Source organism: Hypomesus transpacificus, chromosome 10, assembly GCF_021917145.1.
Source record: "Hypomesus transpacificus isolate Combined female chromosome 10, fHypTra1, whole genome shotgun sequence".
NCBI classification, from domain to species: domain Eukaryota; kingdom Metazoa; phylum Chordata; class Actinopteri; order Osmeriformes; family Osmeridae; genus Hypomesus; species Hypomesus transpacificus.
Genome location: NC_061069.1, coordinates 8,367,671 through 8,389,913, shown reverse-complemented (window position 1 = coordinate 8,389,913; position 22,243 = coordinate 8,367,671). Strand labels below are relative to the sequence as shown.

At 45.0% G+C, this 22,243-nt stretch overlaps 1 protein-coding gene across 8 annotated transcripts; it reads left to right on the top strand.

Moving 5' to 3' along the window:
* Positions 1-1,325: 1,325 nt before the first annotated feature.
* Positions 1,326-22,161, top strand: LOC124472698 (transcription factor E2-alpha-like). Of its 8 annotated transcripts, none has more exons than XM_047027681.1 (21): positions 1,326-1,876; positions 3,691-3,788; positions 4,283-4,355; positions 8,836-8,912; positions 9,134-9,200; positions 9,927-9,967; positions 10,097-10,229; positions 10,615-10,664; positions 12,028-12,127; positions 12,458-12,594; positions 12,745-12,895; positions 13,074-13,132; positions 13,286-13,364; positions 13,728-13,804; positions 14,006-14,179; positions 14,510-14,609; positions 14,850-14,985; positions 15,346-15,399; positions 17,982-18,226; positions 18,820-18,965; positions 19,106-22,161. In XM_047027681.1, exons 2-20 carry the CDS (start codon positions 3,735-3,737, stop codon positions 18,957-18,959), a joined length of 1,947 nt encoding a protein of 648 aa, XP_046883637.1. In that variant the 5' UTR covers positions 1,326-1,876; positions 3,691-3,734; the 3' UTR covers positions 18,960-18,965; positions 19,106-22,161. The 8 variants fall into 8 exon arrangements, with proteins under 8 accessions (XP_046883637.1, XP_046883634.1, XP_046883635.1 ...); XM_047027678.1 differs by having other exon boundaries at positions 14,003-14,179; XM_047027679.1 differs by lacking the exon at positions 17,982-18,226 and adding an exon at positions 16,073-16,314 and having other exon boundaries at positions 14,003-14,179.
* The last annotated feature ends 82 nt before the right edge of the window (positions 22,162-22,243 follow it).

Genomic DNA, 22,243 nt, shown 5'->3' with positions numbered 1-22,243 from the left:
GAACTGCGGTATGGAAAACAAGTCACACAGACACACCAAATGTACATCTCTGTGCTGCACTCATCATGTCAAACCCAGCTGTTAAATTCAACCCTCCCCCACCCCTAACCTGGATCCACTCAACGGATAAGGCATTTGTTCATTCATATTTTGTGCTGTGTGCCAGCTGAATTCTCCAGACTTCAATGGCATGAGCTTGTTTGGGCCAACTTGTTTGTTGAGTTGTGGTCTGAGAACATCTCAGTAAACCTAAGTTTAAAACTGGTCCAAGAGTAAGGAATATGTCATAAGAAACTCACTTAGCAATAGTGAGTATAGCATTCAATAACGTGAATCAACAGTGATGCCAGTAATTTGAATTGTGTATTTTGTGCTTGCCAAGAACACACACGGACAATTAGACCCTGTTACTGTATTCAATATATAATTAATTTGTCTTTATTTCCATTGCAAAGGCATTTGCCAAACTGCCAAAGCAGAAATACAAATATTAAAAGTGAAAATACAATCAACTGTGAGAACATATACAATATACAATAAAGAATGTCTCATTAGAGATCATAGTATGTTGGGACAACTGCATTGTGATTAGGCATGATTTGCATTCCTGTACGTTTATCCAAGAACAAAAGGTATTTTTTTGTATCTGTGAGCAAAATGAATAATTCTCTCCTTTTTTTTACATTATTCAAAATGTCTTACTGTCAACTATAGGTAGGGATTTCTTACATTTGTTAATGTGGGCTATGCTGAAATTGTGTGTTGGCAGGCCAACATTTGACAAGGCAAGAATCCAAAGTAATCTGGGATAATCTCAAATCAACTGTTTTCAAGGGATAATACAGAACCAACTGCAGGAAAGGTGTGAAACCACATTCACCAATCATACTCAATTTAAGAACAGGTAAGAAATTGGTCAAATGTCTCTCTCCCTCTCTCTCTCTCTCTCTCTCCCTCTCTTTCTGTCTCTCTCTCTCTCTCCCTCTCTCTCACACACGCACACACACACAAACATACACACACACACAAACATATTCTCTCTCACTCCCACTCTCACCCGCACATTAACTCACACACACACGTGAAGGAACAAAGAATACACGACATATAGACACGCGCACAAACACGCAATAACTGCGAAGTTATAATGTTACAATTTTTAAACGCTTCTATAGTTATTGCTCCATGATGTGGTAAAATGTGAAGGCAGCTCCAATGGTTGACATCAACATATATTTGGACGCTTTAACTGTCAATCAAATATTCATCGAATCCTATTGGTCAAACGTTTACGGTATTATCATTCCATCTCGCACTGGTCCGTCACTCTTGAACGTTCCGTGGTCCTCCTCCGCAAATTCACATAGTACCCGAGGATTTGCGATTCATAAAACGTTTAATTTCGTGTGCAAAATCCATAACGTTTTATTTGTATAGTATTTTGTCAGTATATCAGCGTGTAACACCGGGGTTATCAATAGCTGCACTGTTTGTTTATTGGGCGTTTGAAATTAGACACCGCTGGTGTTTTAGCGTCCTCGTAGGCTGCGGAGGGATACTGTGTTGGAACCGACAATGTGGAGGCTGTTAAAATGTCTACTGGGAAAATGAAAATGTTAGAATTTTAGCAACTGAAAGAACGCAGGAAATATCATAGGAGTTATGAATCTTGTGGTATACATTCTTTCTATTTTGTGACGCGGACCGTACAACGAAACCAAGGCAGTGGGAGACGGCTTGATATCGTCGTGGCTCAGCATCTAGCCTACAGTCCGGAGCGCAGGGAGGGATTCTATCCCGAACTTTATGTTTTTCTCTACTTCAAGCGTTCGATTTCCCGTTGGATGCCAAATAATTGAATAGAGCCGTTTCAAAGGTAACTATACATTCTCCTAAGTTTTTATCTGTGATATATATGTTCATGTCAGACTCATGTTTGTCGGGCCATTGGGCAACTTTTGTAAAGCATTGAAGTTGTGTGAGTGTCACGGTCGGAGAAAGCGGGGTCTTGCATTTTTGTCCGGCCTTGGAGGCGAGCTTGCTGTAGTTGGGGAGCACTTGCAGCCTTGTGGGAAACTACTTCTTTGTTCACTTTGACCAATATTATGTTGGCTATGGGTAGATAATGCAGGCATGTTATACCAACCCTGTCTTGCAGGAATATTATTGTCATTCGTTATCACTACGTTGTCGAATGAACAAGATCATTCGCCTTGACTACTGTTTGGAAATTTGTTTAACATTAGCGGACACAGTTGACTATTGACTAAGTTGCGCCCGGAGGGCCACGCGTCTCCACCTGTTATCCAAAATAGTCTCTTTTTCATTGTTGTGTATCATAATTTATCATCTGTAAAGAAAAATTCTGCGATCGCATAGCGTTTTCTTAAAGAATGTTTTCCACTTTGTTGCACATTTTGCATAAATTCGGGCACAACCGTGGACATCATTTTCTATTTTGTTTATAATTTAGCCCGATGTTCTAAAACAATTGTCTCTTTTTTTAAAGGGCTCGGTTATATTGTCAAGACAGTGACGTTTATTCCATTGTTCGAGTCTTCATCCCAAACTTTACTGGGGCCTCTCTCTTTGTGTTCATGAGTAGGCTAGTCATTGACCAGAGACTGTTTGGAAGTAGCATAGCCTATTTGCTTGCCCCCAACAGGTTTTAAGTCTTGACGAGACGCACGAACGGAACAACAATTAGACTGCACTTTTCGTTAAAGTGTCGCACTCAGGGGATTCCGATTCCGTAAAAACTATTGACATTCTCCGCCGGGGAAGGACGGAAGGTTTTTTTTTTTGGGGGGGAGGGGGGGGGGGGGGGGGGGGGGGGAGGGAGCGGCGTTCGGGAGTTCGATTTGTTAGGAAGGTTCTCCCCCATTTAACCCTGAACGGCAATACGTTCAGGGTGGGTTGTGGACACTGTTCAACGTCTTTAGAGGTCACACAAAATGCTGCGTTAGTGTCGTCATCATTGCAAACTGTGTTTGATACATTAGCATTATTGTGATACTGCACTGTCTTGTTATTACTACCATTAGACAAGACGATTATTATATTGAGAGATGCGCACTGTTGTTGGCTATCGGTGGAGCTAGTTGAAAGCTGCTACTTATTGATTTGTATGTCATGAAGACCTATATTTTCTTTAAGACACTCGGTTGGTGTGGATACAATTGTAATGTTGTTGAGGAATTTCATAAACGCTAGGTTTTTCATCTCCGCCAACTAAGTTTTGTTGTCACTTAATGTCACTTACTGTAAGTCGCTCTGGATAAGAGCGTCTGCTCAATGACTAAATGTAATGTCATTAGACATGTTAAGAGATCAGGTTAGATGTTGTAGTTTGCATTTTTAGGAAAATGTTGTAACAGTTTTGGTTCCTGAGGTCTCAAAGGCAGTGGGTCCCTCCAGCTGAAGAGGCAGGAAAGCGGTACACTGGCCTGTGGGTTAACTATAGCCTAGCCTATAATCTAGATACCGTGTGTCAGATAGGCTGGAACAGGGAAAACCCCAGGTCGGTGGTATAACCAATAGGTTTTCGAACCAACACAGTGGGTCAGTCTAAAGCAAGCATGGGTGTTGGGCATGATACTATTAGTACAAACACCCTATCTTTTTGTTTGTTTGTTTACTCAACTTATTTGACAATGTAACAGACGGTTCTCCTGTTCTCTTTGCCTGTAGTCGGTTGCTGAGACTGAGAAGGGCCAAGTGAACAGCAGCAGAGAATGGCCGCAGTGGGAACAGACAAGGAGCTCAGCGACTTGCTGGATTTCAGCGCGGTAAGACATGTCAGCTGTCCCAAGTCTTCTGCCTCGTCAGAACACTGTAATAGCTTTGTGCTTAACACATCTTTTACAAGTCCTGCTGATTTCAAGGGATCTTGGAACGATCCAAATGCTTTTGCTGGGTGGGTAACTGCATTTTTTTTAAGAAAAGAAAAAATATCTAAGTAGATTCGATTTGCAGGTCTTTGGTTAATCAGAAGAATAGCATGGTGTATATTAGTCTGTGTTTTTGTTGCACAGTTGAACACTGTGAATCATTTCACTTGCATCAGTGACTCATTCTAGCTGGAATGTGTAGATGGATTCCCACCATGGACAGCTGTTGTAGCAAGTTATAAGTTGAGAACCACTAAATCCTTATTGGATAGTTTGAGTTATCACCTTAACAAACAACTCAGCATCACACTCATCTAATGGAACAGACTTAGAAATACAAACCGGCATGATTAGGCTATTGTTTGTTGACCTTGGCTCTGCTTTCGTTTCAGATGTTCGCGCCACCCGTGTCAAATGGGAAGAACAGACCGACCACTCTAGCCAGCAGTCAGTTTAGAGGCTCGGGTATGGTATAAAAACACGCATCCAAACTCAAACACCGACACACACACACACACCACATATTCTGTCTGCTTGCTTTTTATATGAAGGTGCTCTAGGAAGGACCTTATTGGTTTCTAACGGTCCCCTATATATCTCTTAAAGAAACAGCATGACGTGACACCTCCTACTTATTTGTTATCCCCCTCAGCTCTGACCACCACCACCCCTACCCCGTTATGCAACGATGCATTTTCCCTTCACTATGTTTGATATATGAAATGACGGCTAGGTTTCCACCATTTTCATTTGACACCTAGGCCTGTGTTTTCAGATCATAACCCCCCAGCACCAAAACACATCCCTCCTCCCCTACTCCTCGCAGGTGTCCCCTCCCTCACCTTTTCAGCTGTCGCTCCTCAGTCACAATCCACTGAGGGTGTTAGGACAAGGGGGGTAATGGGAAACGACCCTATTCAATCTCCACCTCTCACCCAGACAGAAATGTTCCCCTCTGTTCCGTGCTTGTGTTCACACCCAGCCCTCCCCAGTCCCCACAGCAGCACCCTCCCACATCCTGCAGGAGCAGGCTCCACGCTTGTTCTCCTCACCACACTTCTCTTCCTTCCATCAGCCCTCTCGTCTTCCATCCAGTCATCCATGTTTATTCTGTCTCTCATCCTACAATAGTTCCTCCCTTTACTTTCCTTTGCCCTCCTCTGCCCCTAATTTACCCCCCCCCCCCCCCCCCCCCCCCCCCCCCCCCCCCCGTCCTCCTCAAACCTCGAACAATTGTGTAGGTCTTTTCAGGTTGCAACTGAAATGAAACAGGATATTGAAGTAGCTGGGGTTAGATGAAAGACAGGAGAGGTGGGGAGGGGGGTAGAGCCATTTCTCTGGATTGAGGGCCACTTAGATTTTCTTTCTCGGCAACAAAAGGGTGCACGCTTACAAAAGGAGGCTGTTACTGTTATCAATCCAACGGCTGCTTGCGTATTGTCTCACAACCATACATAGTACATGTCTGTACAATGCACATCATATGCCAAGACAAAGGGGTAGGTCGGGTAACACATGTGGTCTAGGGTTTGATTTCACAATAGGCGCCCCCACCTCAGCATGGCTAACATTCTAAGGTATACAAGGTTTGCATCCCTCTCTTTGGTCTTCCTTTTTACCCGATCGTTTCAATGGACCTTTTACTGGCATTCCTGTTTCGTAATTGTTTATGCGTCATCCCTCTGATTTGACTACAGAACGTTCTTGTGCTTTCCTATTTAGTATGAATCTTTCCAGATGAGGTTGGTTTAGGGGTGGAATAAGGGGAGAAGAGGTGGGAACAGGACTGATGGTGGGCCTGTTAGCCAGGGACATGCAGCTCAGAGCTTTCAGCTTTGTCTTGCATCTCTAAGTTTGTGACTGTTAAGTTGGTATGTGTGAATTCCCAGGGGTGAAAACTTGCCTCCAGACAGGTTTCAGTTACTGGTGACCCGAAACTGCAAATTCTAAATTTAAGAATGGTATTTTAGATATTTAGCTTTTAGTTGAAATGCAGAAGAAGACAGTTTTCATAAATGTTCCATTCCTCTGGAAGTTGTATTCATGTAAATGGTAATAAGGTTAGCAAGTCAGTAAATTGATTGGATTTGCACAATATATTTTTTTGAATTGAAATGCTTGTGTGTTTTAAGGGTCATACTGGAGTTCACACACAGCAGGGGCAGGACCAGACTAGACTAAGAATATATATTGTTCTTTGAAGAATCTCCAGGTTTATGACTCATTAGCAGCTTTCATTCATAGTTTTTGTACTCTGATATATCGTGCTTTGTGTCTGAGTGACTCGCATGTGAAGGCTTTTCAAGAGGGAAACTGTAGACATAGACAAGCAGTCATTCATCGATGCCCTCAGGCTATATGCCATTAAACGTATGAAGTGTCTGCCAGACCTGCTTTAGACCTGTAGCCTGTGACTCAAGCTGACTGGCTGTTTCCAGTATCTCTTCCTGTGTAATTATAGACCAGCCTTGTTTTAAAGGGAACGCTTGGCTAGGGTTTAAAGGAGGGGTGATTGGGGCCAACTAGAGAATTTGTCTAGCCTCACTCTTTCTTTTGCTAAGCTAACATGGGCTGTGGTGTTATATCACACACTTGTGCAGGGCAGGCATATATGCCACAGACATACACACACACTAACTCACTCACTCACCGAGTCATGTCCAGGGGCCAATAGGTTGAGGTTAGTGGTGGTGTTCTTGTCTACAAGAATTTGTCATAGACCTAATGGTGATGTAGCTATACAGAAGCTATTTTATTTTATTGGAATTAGCTACCCTTTGGTAAATGTATTTTATAAAAATGTTTTACATAGAATATACTTGAAATATGGAGTGTAGAAGGAATTCATATGAAAGGATTTATGAAAGGTGGAGTTTGGTTCAACCAGAGAATTTCCATGTTGGTCTGAAGCTGGTTTTCTGTAGACACAAGTTCAATGGTTTTATTTTGCGCTCTGAAGTTATCAGCTGTCATGGTAACAACACTCATAGTCATTTGAAGTTTTCTTGGAAATATTATTGAAACACCACATCATTATTCATGGTTATTATTAATACATATCAATATTAAAAAAGGCGACTTTAATTATATATTAGCATTCTTCATAGTTGCACCATAACATACCAGTTTAAGGCCTTATGTTTTGTTCATCTACCTTTCAACATGGCTCTTAACTTGGCACTCAAGCAGGAAGGGCCTTTAGGTATACTGTGGTGCTTAACCTCAAAATAGTCAGAGAGCTCCTCTATGGATTCCAGGAGATGTTCCTCTCCAATTGTCTCATTTTCTCCATACCTCCTGTCAGCCTATGGAGTGGGGGTCCTGGGAGCAGGCTACCTGCAGAGTTCTCTATTAAGCCCTGCTGTTAAAGGGGCTCAGTAGTGTCAAGTCAGATCTCCTTCTCCATTCCTTTACATCTGTCAGTCTTCCTACATCTGTCAGTCTTCCTAAAGGGATACCCCACTTCCTGCCTGAGGAATGACTTGACCATTATTTAGACGACTCCAATTTGGATACTATTCATAGAATTGAGCAAGGAAGTGGTTCATGAAAACGTCTGATCAGGTTTCACGGCCCCAAAAAAGAGAACCCTAAAGGTCTTTTGCAGACCGAGTCGGACGAACAAAAATGCAAAAGAATTGGACACCTTTTTTTAGACTGAAACCTTTCATACCAAGTCTTATACGAATTTTGATAACACAAGAGTCCTCGATCATGTGACCAATACTTGATACTTCATTGGTTGGTCGGTTTATACGGTGTCTGAAAATCGAAACAGCTTAAACAGTTTATTTATTGCTCATTGTCGAAGCACGGCAATTACGGACCTGGTGTGCAATAACTCACAGACTGCTGCCTTCGAATTAAATTGACGTCCGAATTTTCCGCACAAATTATTTGGACTTGGGTCTGAAAAGGTCTTGACCTAGTATAATATGGTGTTGACAGTCCTTGGGGTGGTAAGCCAGGATTGTCTATCCATGGCAGTCTAGGCAAAAGTAAACAGGACCCCCTGGATCTTTCTCCACTCTCCTGACTGACATCCAGTATGACAGGCAGTCACGTAGAGGCAACAAGACTTTGTTTCCTTCATCATCTATTCCACTGGTGTCGCCTCCATAGATCACTGTTGTCACGGCAATATAGCAGCTCTCTCCACCCTGGACCCATCACTCTGTTCTACGGCTGATCCTGTCATGATTCCAGCCCCCTCCCCCCTCCTCATTCCCTCTCCTCTCCGCTTTTTAATTAGACAACAAAACAAAAATATGAATATTCATAGAGCAAATCCTCATTAATATGCACAATTATGCAAATCAGCACGCAATTAAGCCTCAGCTTTCCCCAGAGATGCTGGATAGTGGTGACAGAGGGAGGAGGGAGCACAGCCAGGAATTTCTGCTTCACCAATCTTTAAAATCCTGCTTCTTTCAATCACTTTGACCTCTCCCGGCTAACCCTGACCAGGGTCTGCACCCATGAACCATCTCACCTTCAGCCCCCCTGTCTTTTGTATGAGGGCGATGCAGTTAAAGGATGGATGGAAGGATGCGAGTGACTGTTGCCATGGAAAATGTAAAGGAGTGGAGTGGGAGAAGGAAGAATGTTGAGGATGATTCTGGAAGCCTCATACTGGGTGTTAATTATTCAAACTTCCTACAGCTTGCAGCAACATTATGTGACAGTGCTGCTGTCACTATTCTGTGTTTGAGCTGAAGGAAAGGTTCTCGCTAGAGGTTATTCAGAACAGTCAGTGACATGAGACAGGTGTCTGATCAAGTCACTGTCACACCCGACTACTCTGTAATAGTAGCTTTTATCTGGTTACTGTCGTTTCTTTTGATCACAAGGACTGAGTATGTGAACCTGGAGTGTGATTAAGTCAGTATAGAATTCCAACTGTTTTCCAAAGAAAAGCAGCTCAACCCACTTTGCTGTGTTGTAGGTATGGATGAGAGGAGTGGTTCCGCTCCCTGGGGCTCAGGAGAACAGAACAGCCCTTCTTTCAACCAGGGAACCAGGGTAAGAACTCACATCATTTACTACTGTCAGCAAAGACACCAGTTCCATGCCTCTACAGCACCTGTCATATCACTGGGAGGCCATGTAGACAGAGCAAGGTTGTAGGGGGCCATAGAGCCCAGAACACAATATGTTTATGAATTCTCTTGACTTTCTCTTGTTCTGTTGACTATTTATTTCTGTTCATTGTTCTCGTTGTGTTCTCTCTCTCCCCCCTCCAGGGTTATGGGGAAGCGGGCCATTACAACGAGCACGAGGGCCTTGCCTCCACTCCTTTTATTGGCCCAGGTAATGCAAAGGAGGAAATGTCTGAAACAGATTTGTCTGTAAAGAGATTTGATCCCATAGTCGTCCTCGCTAACCCTGACAACCACACTTTAAGAAATCGAATGCATCCCTTTGGCTGGTTGCATCCATAAGCTCCTAACATTGGCAATCAATGGTTATGAGAACTGATTACTATAATGGGTCAACAGGGGAGCCGATAGAGATTCTGAAAAGCACTAAATTTTATTGACTGGACAAAAATGTGATCGATTGGATGCCGAGGCAGTGTGTGTGCCTTTGACCTCACCTAGGTAATTGCCACTGTATACGAGCGAACCTCTTTTAAGACTTTTCATGTTTACGCAGGGGTGGGTCTGGTTGGGGGGTTTGGGTAATCAGGGATGGGCAGAGGGGTGACTGTGTGTGTGTGGGGGGGGTGGTGGTGGGTTGTTAGGAGCACCCATGCACAAACAAGGCTCTCCCTAGGGATTACTGTGGCCAATAGCTTACCTCAGCTGAACTGTCAGTGGAGGGGGTTGGAGCTGATTACCCTTGGACCGTTTATAATGGGCCAATTTGTTGTTGTTTTGCTGTCCAGAGCCATAAATACAACACACATATACGTTCGCAACACATGGCAGATGGGAGTTGCCGAACTGGAGCAAAATAAACACGACAGTTGTGCTTTAATGTTGGGTTGAAGTGGCTTTTGTGATGGCCTCAATATTGTTTTTGTCTTGGTAACAGGAAAGCCTGAGAGGGGACCATACCCTCCTTTTGGAACACAGGTAAAACCAGCATCCTCCTCACCCGCACCATTGATTCCTCCTCCCCTCAATCTAATTTTGCAGTTTTATTTGACCCTCTTCGTAGCCCAAACATCATTTTATCCTCTGTCTGCTCCTCTTTCTCCATAGCCGGGCTTCATGCCAAGTGAGATGCCCATGCCTAGTCCTGATGCCCTCTCCCCGTCCGGCCTCAAGTCCAACTCCCAGTTCTACCCCTCCTACCAGGGCAACCCTCGCAGGAGGCCTCCCCAGGACAGCATCGGTGAGAGGAGCTGGAGGGTTCACAGCCTTTTGATCCACATCTATGTGGGAGACAGAGTAGCACTTTCTATTGGTGTAGATATTTGTGGAACCTCACTTCTCCTAAGGTTTAAATAAAGACCCTGTGAAATCTCACTTCTGCTTAACCTACCAGAAGACTAGTGCTGTTAGCCCACCATCACGTAAAGACGAGTTAAGATAGCACAGGATTCATTTACCTCTGATTAGACATTTATGAGTAGCAATAAAGACTGATAAGAAATGTATACCTTCAACGATGCTTGCGTAGAGATGATGAATGAAGCCATTCATTGGTATTCTCAGCTTTTCTGCCGTAAAAATCTGAGTTGTTTGTTTGTGTGTGCGTGTGTGTGCCGCCTTCTCAGATACCCTGCCAAAAAAGATCAGAAAGGTGCCCCCTGGCCTGCCCTCCTCGGTGAGTGTGAACACCTCTTACCCTGCTCCATCCAGAAACGCTCTCCTGCTCTTAGCCTAAATGAACGTCTGTGTACACACCTCTTGCTCTCCAGTCGACATGGCAGGCCTCTCCTTGGCGCGTAACGCATTGACAGAGCTGGCAGACGGGACATCCAGCACTACAGCTGTGTGCTGATGCCGTTCAGGTGGAAGAAATGAACACACTCATTCAGTCATGAGGCACTCATTCAGCCAGTCAGTTATCTAACCTGTGTTTAGGGCAACAGTCAAAAGGTATTTAGTTTATAGATTTGTGTTCCCTCTAGCCAATTGCTTTTGTCCTAAGATTGGTTAAAGAATGATCCGGCTTTGTATGTTGTCTGAGGTAGTGTGACCCCCCTCCCCCACCACCACCACCACCACCCCTTTACATTCTGTAGACTGATCCTTCTCTTCTTACTCCACCTTTTTCCTCTCTCCCTGGCGGTAGCTTCCTCCCTCTTCTCTGCCCCCCCGCCACCCCCCCCACCACCACCACCTTTCCTCTGCTCTCCTCCCTAAAGCCCTCCCCCCTGCTTCTCTCTCTCCCTCCCCCATCCCTCTATCCCAGCTGCCAGTGGAGTTGGCTGCCGTCCAGGAATGGGCAGATGGCTCAGTAATTAGGAGTGCATCTCTCCGTTCCCCCTCCTTCTCTCCCCCTCTTTCCTTCTCCTTCCTCTCTCTGTTTAATCAAATTACAGAAGAAACTCCACTCCATTTGGAGTCCTCAGACATGTATTTTGATAGTTGAATTCCTCCCAGAATAGTTGGATTGTAAAGGGTTTGCTAGTTCAGATCCGTGGACCTCTACCTGAGACATGCCAAATCGAACTGAAACAAGGGTCAAATTTCTGTGTGCCGAGTCTGGATCATGTGTGGATGATCCTCAACATGAGTGTGTCTAACTGGATGATTTGTCAAAACCACAGGCTGACAGTTAACAGAACGTTACACTGCAAACCCAGTAGAAACGCACAACGCCTGTGCCGAGATGCCGAGGAGGCTGTTTATGAAATGAGGTTGTAAAACCGGACCGTAAAACGGTGTTCTTGTGTGTGAGAGCCGTGTTCTGGGACTGTTCATGTGGATGGGAGTGGTCGCTGAAGCAGAGAGGCTTTACCACACATATGCTACTACTCACATCACCCCGAGGTTCTCCAGATTAGAGGTCAATAACTCCCTCTCTCCTTCCCTTCCTGTGTGTGTGCGCCATGGTGTTTGTGTGTGTGTACGCTCTGGTGTTTGTGTGTGTGCACGCTCTGGTGTTTGTGTGTGTTTGTGTGTGTGTGCACGCTCTGGTGTTTGTGTGTGTTTGTGTGTGTGTGCACGCTCTGGTGCCATAGGTGTACCCGTCGGCTTCAGGAGAGGATTACAACAGAGACAACGCTGGTTACCCAGCCTCCAAGCCTGGCACTGTCTTCACTGGGCCCTTTTACATGCAAGGTTGGTAGAGCCAGTCCAATTCATTCACCTCAATATCTTTTCCCATCTCCGGGAATAAACGTTACTGTATAAGTATTAAGGTTAACTTGTAGTTTTCCCTTCTTATTCGGCTATTTATAGAGAATTGTGTTCCTAATGGTATTGTATTTATTGTACAATGTACATTTGTGAAATGGGCATCCTACTAGGTTTAAGCTCATGTGCCTCCCAGTTTTCCCTGCAACATCTGTGCAGTGGAATGAAGCCATCAACATGGATGTGACATATTTCATATGTGCCCTTTTCGTGTCTTTCATCTCATGGCTGGTTCCTCCCCGTCCTCCCCAACAGAAGGCCTCCACCCCTCCCCTGACCCGTGGGGGTCCACGGGGTCGATGGTGCAGCCCGGTTACTCTGCTATGATTGGCAACTCCCCCCACCTGGGGCAGCCAGCCCCCTTCACTGCCATCAACCCCCAGGACAGACTGGTGAGTCCCTCCCTGGGACGGCTGCTGCTGCTGCTGCTGCCTCTACTAGGAGGTCCAGGCCCAGGCACTTGTCTTTTTACTTTGACATCAATATTTGTTTCTGTGTGTGTGTGTGACACCCTGTGGGCCCGTGTGTGTGTTGTTTTCCAGAAACGGCAGCCACTGCCCCTCTCCCCCCAGAACTACCCCCTTCATGGTAGTGAGGTCAATGGGAGTCTCCCCTCGGGCTTCAATACTGGCTCTGCTGGTTACGGAGTCCCCAACCACACCCCCACCATCAATGGCTCTGACACCATCATGGGTAATGTCCCCATCTTTGACTTTCTGTCTCACTCTTTGTTTTGTTCTCCTTTCGACATAGTCTTTTCTTCAGGGTCAAATGATTTTTGGCAATGTCACATTGTATTAAATGTTTCCTTTATTCTAAACAAATAAATATTAAATAGATATATTAATTGATATTTTCTGTTAATTCTCAGCCAATCGGGTAACAGCTCCAGGAAGTTCAGGAGATGAGATTGGCAAAGCCCTGGCATCGGTGAGTTAAAGACCAGCTAAACCACCATCCATGCTCATATTCAAGCTGTCCAATAGCAAAAATACTTACATGAATACATGTATTCATGTTTTAATATGTAAATTAAGTTTCATTATAATTGAATAAACATTTTGCTGTCTTGTTTTTACACAGATTTATCCGTCTGACCACAACAGCAACACTTTCCCTCCATCCCCGTCTACTCCAGTAGGCTCTCCCCAAGCCATAGCAGGTGAGGGAGCTAACCCAGACCCAGGGCCAGACCCAGGGCCAGACCCACCCTACACCCGGACCCAGACCATGTTACTGCAATTGACCTAATCCAGCACATCAACTCTTTACACAACCCTAGCCTCAAGAAGAGAAACACACAAGCCCAGCCCTAAAATAACTGACAATGGTTAGCAGTGGCACTGTAGCTCCATCTATTGGGCCAATAAATGCAAGATGTGAAATTAAAGTATGAACTCTTTAGGCACTTTTTGCTGTGCTGGAATAAGCAACACCCTTTCATATGGATGTTGCATCCAAGAAATCCTCAAATGTATAATTTAACAGTAATCTCTCTCTTTCCTACCAACCCCTGTGTCTTCAGGCTCTGCTTCTCAGTGGCCCCGGTCTTCTGGACAGGCCACACCCTCACCCAACTTTGAGGGAGGACTGCAGGCACTAGTAAGTCTCCAGATAACATCCTCTAAATCAGTCTGCATAGACTGGTCACCTGTGGAGGAATAGGACCAATAAAGAACCTATGGATGGAAAGATCAATTGACGAATAGATCTAACACTGATCTAACCATCCTTGCTCGTTCACACATCCTTACCACCTCATCTCTCCTCTCCCCTTCCCGCCTGCTTCTTCCTCCACAGCAGAACAAGATGGAGGACCGCCTGGAGGAGGCCATCCACGTGCTGCAGCGCCACGCTGGGGGCCAGGGGGGCGCCGGCCTCGCTGACATGCACAGTCTGCTCACCTCCAGCATGGGAGGACTGGCCCAGGCCTTCAACAACGCAGGCCTGGGCCTGGCCAGCCGCCTGCCTGGACTGGTGAGAGCGCTACATGAACGGGCATGAGGACGTAGCAAGCTATTAGCATGACATTTACATGTAGTCATTTAGCAGACGCTCTTATCCCGAGTGACCTACAGTCAGTACAGGGACATTTCCCCAAGGCAAGTAGGGTGAAAATAATCGAACTGGCAACTTCAGATTACTAGCCCGATTCCCTCACCGCTCAGCCACCTGACTCCCAGCATGAATGCATGAATTTTGGCATGGTCTTTTATTTGATTTATTTTTTTACTTCTCAGTTAGAGGTAATAACTGTTCGTTCCAGAAGAAGTTTATGGCATCTGCATGCTCTCCTGTTTCAAATAGGTGGGTGGTCACCACGAGGACTCTCCTGGTCTGCCCTCTAGTGGTGGAATGCTGCACGGCCACCACGGCCCCTCCTCCGGCCAGCCCGAGGGCTTCACCAGTGAGTCTCCCCACCATAGCACCACACCACCTTCTCTCTGAATCCTACACTCTGGACCCCTTTAGGATAGAGAAGCACCTCGTATTCCACCTCCTCTCATCACAGTTGAGCAACGGCACGTTTTTCCATGTCCCTCTTACCCCTCAGGTCGTTTTCTTTCAAATTCCAGCTAGTATAACAAGGGATGGTTGAGTCTTGCTGTGTTTGGAGGTTCATCCTGCCCCATGTGTCTTGCACCAGGTCTGTCTGGACGCTCGACACACTCATCTGCTGGCTCCGACATCAAGCGCGAGGACAAGGAGGACGATGAGAACTCCTCGGTCGCTGACAAGTCAGAGGACGAGAAGAAAGACTCGAAGGCCCGCACTCGAACAAGGTGTCTACACACACACACACACACACACACTTAGTCCTTTCCCAAATCTGACATCTGACCTTAGACTGTCACAAGGGGGTTTGACCCTGATGTGTGGGCAAAGTTACATATCTCTTACTGATGTCACTGCATGGTTTATGGAAGGATAAGGACCGTGTGGAGTCACTTTGACAAGAAAACACTTCACATTTGACTAGCTCCCCGATCACTTGGAGTTATTGATCTCCAGAACTTGTGTAGAAAAGGGTCAGGGTCAGCAACTCCTCCAGGCATGACCAGGGAATGGGTCTCCGTGTGTGTGTGTGTGTAGGCCTGTAGCGCTGTTGTCATCTCTGCCCTCCGTCTCCACGTTGTTTTCAGAGAGACGTTCTCCTTCCAGACCTTCTCCTCTACTCTCTCAGACACGGGAGCAGAGTAAGTCTGCACCCAATCACCCCAGTCGCACGCCTCAGGAGGTGTGGTCAGAACCAGGAGCCATCCTAACTTGTAGGTTATGTGTAGATGCTCTATACAACAGAGGTGAACCCTAAACACGCCCCCCCCCCCCCTCCCATCAGCAAAATGGAGCCTTAGCAATGCCCCAATCTTCTCAACAGAGCAAACGTTTCTCTTGCTCAGTTGTATTCGGAGTACTTGGAAATGAAGGTTTGTATCATAAAAAGGATGTGAGATGTGGAACTGCATTTTGACATTTGTAGTAATTTTCTGTAATAAAATGCATACATACATGTATTCTCTGTGTCCTGGCAAAACCTTTTTAAAGGCTTTTAAAAGTTGCTTTTAATAAGCACACATTTAACAACAAAAGGCCAAAGGAGGGTTTTACCTGGACACTAGCAGATGTTTGTTGTGCTTAACTCTCTGCCAAGGATGGGTATTCACCTAAATGTCTAAAAGATTGATGATAGGGAACAGTTTTCTATGCCCAACATCAACTAGAATTATAGATGACAATGGTCACCTAAATGTTACTTTGAGCACATACCCATGATATTGTTTCTATCCCCCTTGCACCAACCCCCCCGCCCCCCCCCCCCCCCCCCCCCCCACCATCACCCCTCATCGGCCATTTTTTGGGGGCGTGAAGTCGGGATGACGAGGATGAGGATGATGAGGATCTGCCGGTGGAGGTGAAGGCAGAGCGGGAGAAAGAGCGGAGGGTGGCAAACAACGCCCGCGAGCGTCTGCGCGTACGGGACATCAACGAGGCGTTTAAAGAGCTGGGCCGCATGTGTCAGCTCCACCTGAGCAATGAGAAACCCCAGACCAAACTGCTCATACTGCATCAGGCCGTTAACGTTATACTCAACCTGGAACAGCAAGTCCGAGGTCAGTGGGGGGGTCCAGGGAGAACAGGAGAAGGAAGGGGGGAGGGCTCAGGTCCAAATCAAATCTCACGTGGTTCCTTTTCCTTTTTCCCCCTAGTCTCCTGTCCTCAAGGTTAGCTTATCTGCGGTTTGAGCGCAGACGTTTGCGCCTTGTTGCCATGGATATATTCAGTCTTAGACGTGAATAATGCGAGATTGATGGTAGGAAAGGGGGCGAGGAAAAGGAAGCTGTGTGTGAGATTTGGTTTGGAATGTGGCCACTTCAAGGCTCTGCTTCTGTGGTCCCACATACAGGCCGGTAGACTGCGGTCTGATCTGGTGTCCGTATGTGCTGCCTGGTCTATGGGCTGTCTGTCTCCACTGTTGAAGTTGCTTCCATGCCTCTGCCTTTACCCTGTACTGTATTAACATTCCATCTTGGTGTCATTAGTTTGCTTCTGTCACGCCCCATTTCATGTTTTGTGTTTCCCTCGTGCCTCAGACAACATTGTAGACTTATGACATTTTAACAGCCTATCAATATTAGTTAAAACTTCAACATTTATTTATTTAAATAATTTGGTTCAAATTAAAGTTGGGGGAATTAATTTGAAATACAACCACAGTTTAACTCATCTTTCCTCTCCTTACTCCAGAGTTCATTTGACGGCTCCCAGTACATGTATTTGCCACACTAACCTCCTGATTGGCCATGTACTTCTAACATAGGTTTTAATTTGTCATGCTTATTAACTTCCTGTCCTCTTCCGTATTGTCGTGTCTGTATTGCATGTCCTGGCATATCAAATGTTAACCTGTTTTCTACAGTTTTCTTTAAGTGTTTAAGTCCTTTTCCATCTCTTTGTTCTTCCCGCGTCATCCCCTTTCTCTGTTTCCCCTCTCCAGATGTCAGGATTGACCTCAGTCTCCTCTCATTCAGATAAATACATCTCTTATCTCTGATGTATTTAACATGAGGCTTCCCTTCAGTGGCATTGTGTTGTGTGGTCTATACCTGGCAGAGGGTGTTGCTGTCTTCCTCCTTTCCTGTCTCTCTCTCCTCCTAGTCCTTCTCTCCTCACATAGTCTTCAGGGCGCAAATCCCCTCCACTCCCATTTGGACCTCCATGAGTTTGAGTTCAGACACTATTATTTCTTTCAGGGAGTCCTGAGTAGACTTCTTGTGGTCTTGGTCTGGACTTGTAGCTTTTTACTCTTGATATCAAAAGCATTTCCTGCACACTATAATCCAATTTGGCCAATGTGTAAATAGTTTTGATGTTTGATGAATTTCGTGTCTACCATTGTACACGGGATCAATTCAATGAAGAAGAGGATTCCTTTTGTTTGCGTTCCTCCGTTCTCTCCTGCACCTCAACGCCTCTCCACCGGACCATCCTGCCGCTCTCCTCCTCCTCCTGTCTGGCTCCCCTCAGCAGCCTGCTGCTGCGCCACCCCTGCCCACCTCAGGAAACGCATCAGGGATTAGCCAATCAGGGTGCTGTAGGTGGAGCCATAAACCGAGTCAGAATTCCCTCAGATGCTAGTCCATGATCCGTGGCCCTCAATGATCCTCCCTGAATCAGACAATAGGAACACACTAAGTAGTCATTTTAAGGGACTAAAATTAGGGTCAGAGAGGCTTGCCGGTCGGGTGTGTTAACCCCACCCCCTCCTGTTGCCCGGCAGCAGTTGCAGTGTCACCTCGGTGACGGACGAGAACCTGACAGCGGAGGAGAAGGAGCAGAGGGAGCGTGAGCGTCGCGTTGCCAACAACGCTAGGGAGAGGGTGCGCGTGCGCGACATTAACGAGGCTTTCCGAGAGCTGGGCCGGATGGTTCAGGTCCACATGAGGAGCGACAAGGCCCAGACCAAGCTTATAATCCTGCAGCAGGCCGTCCAGGTCATCGTGGGCCTGGAAAAGCAGGTGCGAGGTAGGTCGCTCCATGCAGGAAGGCCCTCGTTCTCCGTGTGAGACAGCCAACAACCTCACCACCATCGCCAGTGCCAGCCTTAGGGGGCTCGACTCCCAACTCAAACCACCCGATACTAATGATCAGCCAATAGGAGAGTCCGCCTGGCCACTCTTGCATTCTCACTTTTACTTGCAGTAGTATACATTTGCCACTGTCTTTCCTCTGGGGAAACAAAGAAAGGATGGAGGAAGAGGGTGGACCTACCTCTGCCAAACACCTCCTGCTGTCTGTTTGCTTGTCCAGAACTCTTTCCATTTAGTCTGTATTCCCTTTTTGTGTTCAGTTTTTCTGTCATTATTTAGAATACAACTCTTTGTGCCTTCTCTCCTCAGCCTTCTTCAGCGAAGCTTCTTTGTTGACAGTTTCTCATCACTCAGTCTGCCCCATCTTCCCTGTCTGTCTGCTCGTTCTACTATTTCTAACTCTGTCTAACCTCCCTGTCAGATGTCTGTTTTAATCCTACCCAACTCAATGTCATTGAAATGAATACGTCTTCTTGGCCCAAAGGGGATGTAAATGTATTGACACTCCCGTGTGCTCTCATCTCAAAGAGCGCAACCTGAACCCCAAGGCTGCTTGTCTGAAGAGACGGGAGGAGGAGAAGGTGTCAGGTGTGGACCCCCAGATGCAGCTGGGAGGGGGGCATCCTGGCTTAGGAGGAGATGGACACAACCCTGTGAGCCATATGTAAAGCCAGGTAAGTCTGCTGGCTCAGTTGTTCCAGTTATAGGATAGTTTCATACTAGACACACTTGCTGTGCGAGTCATGTGGTCGTTTTGTGTGGAAGAGGAGTATGTAATATGATTTTAATGTTTGTTTTGTTTTTTCTCTTCTAGATCCAGATGATTGTAAAGCCCTTAGAAGACGTGGCCTTAATCTATTATCATGCATCTCAGTGTGGGTCAATCCACTGTGCTATCCATGCTAGCACACTTGGAGAAGCACATTTACATGCAAACACACACTCTCTCTCACACACACACACACACACACACTCACACACACACAGACAAAGCCAGTGGCCACATTCCTGACCTTGAATACAAAAGCACCTCATACACACACACACACACACACACACAGAGTTTTGAAGAATCCTTACAGTAAAGATACCCTGAACTCTGCTAAGAGACCGGTCACAGACAGAGGAAAGTTAACAATGATTTTCTGCCTAATGGTCATGTTTTTGTAAGACATTTTAAGACGTTGCTTTACATGTTGGGAGCAAATTTGTTTGGATCAAATAGTATTTTTGGATCAATAGCTCATGTGAGCGAAACCTTAGGATTTTTGTGTCCTTTAATAATCATTTGCCATTCCCATCTGAAGAGGAGGTCTTACTTTAATTATGAGGGGATATCAGAAGACAGACTGTCTGCGTTTAGATGTGTGCCTGATATCCACAGTCCACACAACACAGACGCTTGGATGAGATGATCTCCTAACCACCCTAGTACTTTTTTTTCAAAGATGAATTGCAGGACTGAAGTGTGAGATAGAAGCCGCCAACGAAGAGGCTGGACATCATGGTAATAGATGAATAGGACTCCATTTTTGTTCCTTTGACTATATCGTTGTATCCCTGTCTATAAGGGCTCCCTAGAAACAGATCTGTCAGAGGGAATAGTGTGTGGTGTGGGTGTTTTGGGTTAGATCCATATGTCCTGGTGTCATGTCTATCCGTTCATGTCACTGCCATGAGTTTGGAGAGAAAAGACTGCCATGGGTTTGAAGAGAAGATTGCCATGGGTGTGGAGAAAAAGACTGCTTTGGAGGAAGATGCCACCAACACACATCCAGACCAAGAACCATGCCACCCACTAGACCTGAGGGATCGAATAGCTGTGGTCACCTCTAACTTCCTTAGAATCTTCCATCCTCAGATCCTCCATCTTCCCCCTCCCTGTCAATGCTACCCTCTACCTTGAGCTTCAAACTCAGCTGATGACCTGACCATTGTTCCCCAGTGGAGAAAGTTCAGTTAGCAGTGCAAGCGTTTGTCCCAGGTCACACATAAATGAAGACTTAATGTAAGATGGGATTGAAAGTCTATTTTTAGTAGACTAATGTTTAGTTGGTAAAGTATGGAATAAATGCTTGCGAGACTTGATAGATTTTGAGGAATGGAACCCCGAAGTGTCATGGACACTCTTAAATGCATTCAACTGCCATTGACTGACATTGCTTTTGGTTTCCCTGTGTTATGGAACACAGGGTATATTTTTGTTTTTCTGAACAAATATTGTTATGAAACCTGTTTGTAAGAATCCTCCTTTTTGTAGAAGTGAATTATTTGTTTGTTTTTTTATTGTTTTTTACTCTGTAAGATAGTCATGAGTTTTTACTTTTGGATTGCTTTTTTTTTTGTTTACATTGTTTAAATGTAAGACAGCTTTCAGTTTAGATGCCAGGAACAAATGTGTGTCTCTTTCTTCGCAAGCATATTCAGTCAGTAATGTTGAGAAATGAAGTGCCAGGTGATAACGTTGTAGGAAACACCACCATTTTCTGGTTGTAATTTCCCCATTTATTATTAATGAATTGTGGCCCACTTGGAGAAAGTCTGTTTCAGGAACTTCTGCCAGCCAGTGCTTAATATCCACTATTAAATGCAATTTGGTGTATTCCAGTACTGGCAAAGCTCACTAAACAAATTCATAAGATTTATATGAAAGCTGTTGGTGAGACACAATGAAGATTTTTCTTCAGCTAGTTTATACATTTATTTTCTTCAGTAACCATATAGCATCTCTACAGTTGTTAAAACCTATATGTTAAAACATTTCATTGTGAAGGCAAAGTAAGAAATGCATGAAAATGAATCAAATGGGGTGGCCTTAGTCGTTCTCCTGACTTAGGGAGCATGTTAGAGTGGTTACTCACTAGTGCCTGATTACTACACTGTTGAATTGTGGACTCTGCATTGTGCGATCACAGCTTTGTGGCTTTATCCTTTTGTTGTTTTACAAGGTTCATGGGAGGAAAAGGTGTGGCAAAGTCTCGGTGCATCTCAGTGAGCTCTTGTTGGTGCCCAAAGCAATGATTTGATTCAAATTATTTTTATATTTTCTTTACTGCCACTCAGTTGGAGATGAGGATCCATGTGAGCTGTTTCCGTTTGGCTCGGTGACCCAGTACTAGTTTTCACTGTCAGCTATCCTCAAAGCAAACCATTTACACTTCATAAACATAAGGCTTTTTCCTGGCAGGATGTTTAGTAATGTAAATTTGAAAACACTGCACAGTGTCCGAACAGTTTTCTACTGGAATAAACTTGTATAGATAATCATTTGAGCAGAAATTATGGGTACAAAATATGAGTTGCTCATTAGTTTGCCGTCATCTGAACATTTTACACTGCAGACAGATGCTGATGTATATCAGTATTTTATTTCCTTATTTTGGATTGGTCCTTTCAGTCACGATTACCTTTCATTCTATTGGTCTCCTTCCTCCAAATTGTATTGTTTCAGATCAAATTTTACTTGATTTGTGTCTGATAAATGGACTTAGAAACTGTTGCGTTTCTCCGTGTCCATCGTCGGAATGTTGTATACATTATCATTAGAATTGACCCTTTCAAAACGCACAACTAGTATTTTGCCAAGGGATCTTATACGCCAGCCTTTTTTGCCCCTTCTCAACAGACGCACTGCTACAAAACCCACTGTCTCACTTACATTGGGGACAGAGTCTACTACATGTCCTCAAAGTGCCTCCAGTTTCCTATTTTTTATATATAAAGTAGATATTGAGAACTGTCGTGTATATAACAGTAATGTAGCAATAAATGTGCCATTTTTAATAACAGAAATATACCTTTTTTCAATGTCTTCCTTTTTGAGCTTGTATACCTAAATGAAAAAAGCATTGTAATAAAGGGTTAAAAACATCCATGATGTGACTTGTAACTGTGTTTGGGAAAACATAGTTCGCATTGAGTGTGTCATCTGATTAAACATACCGCACCTCCC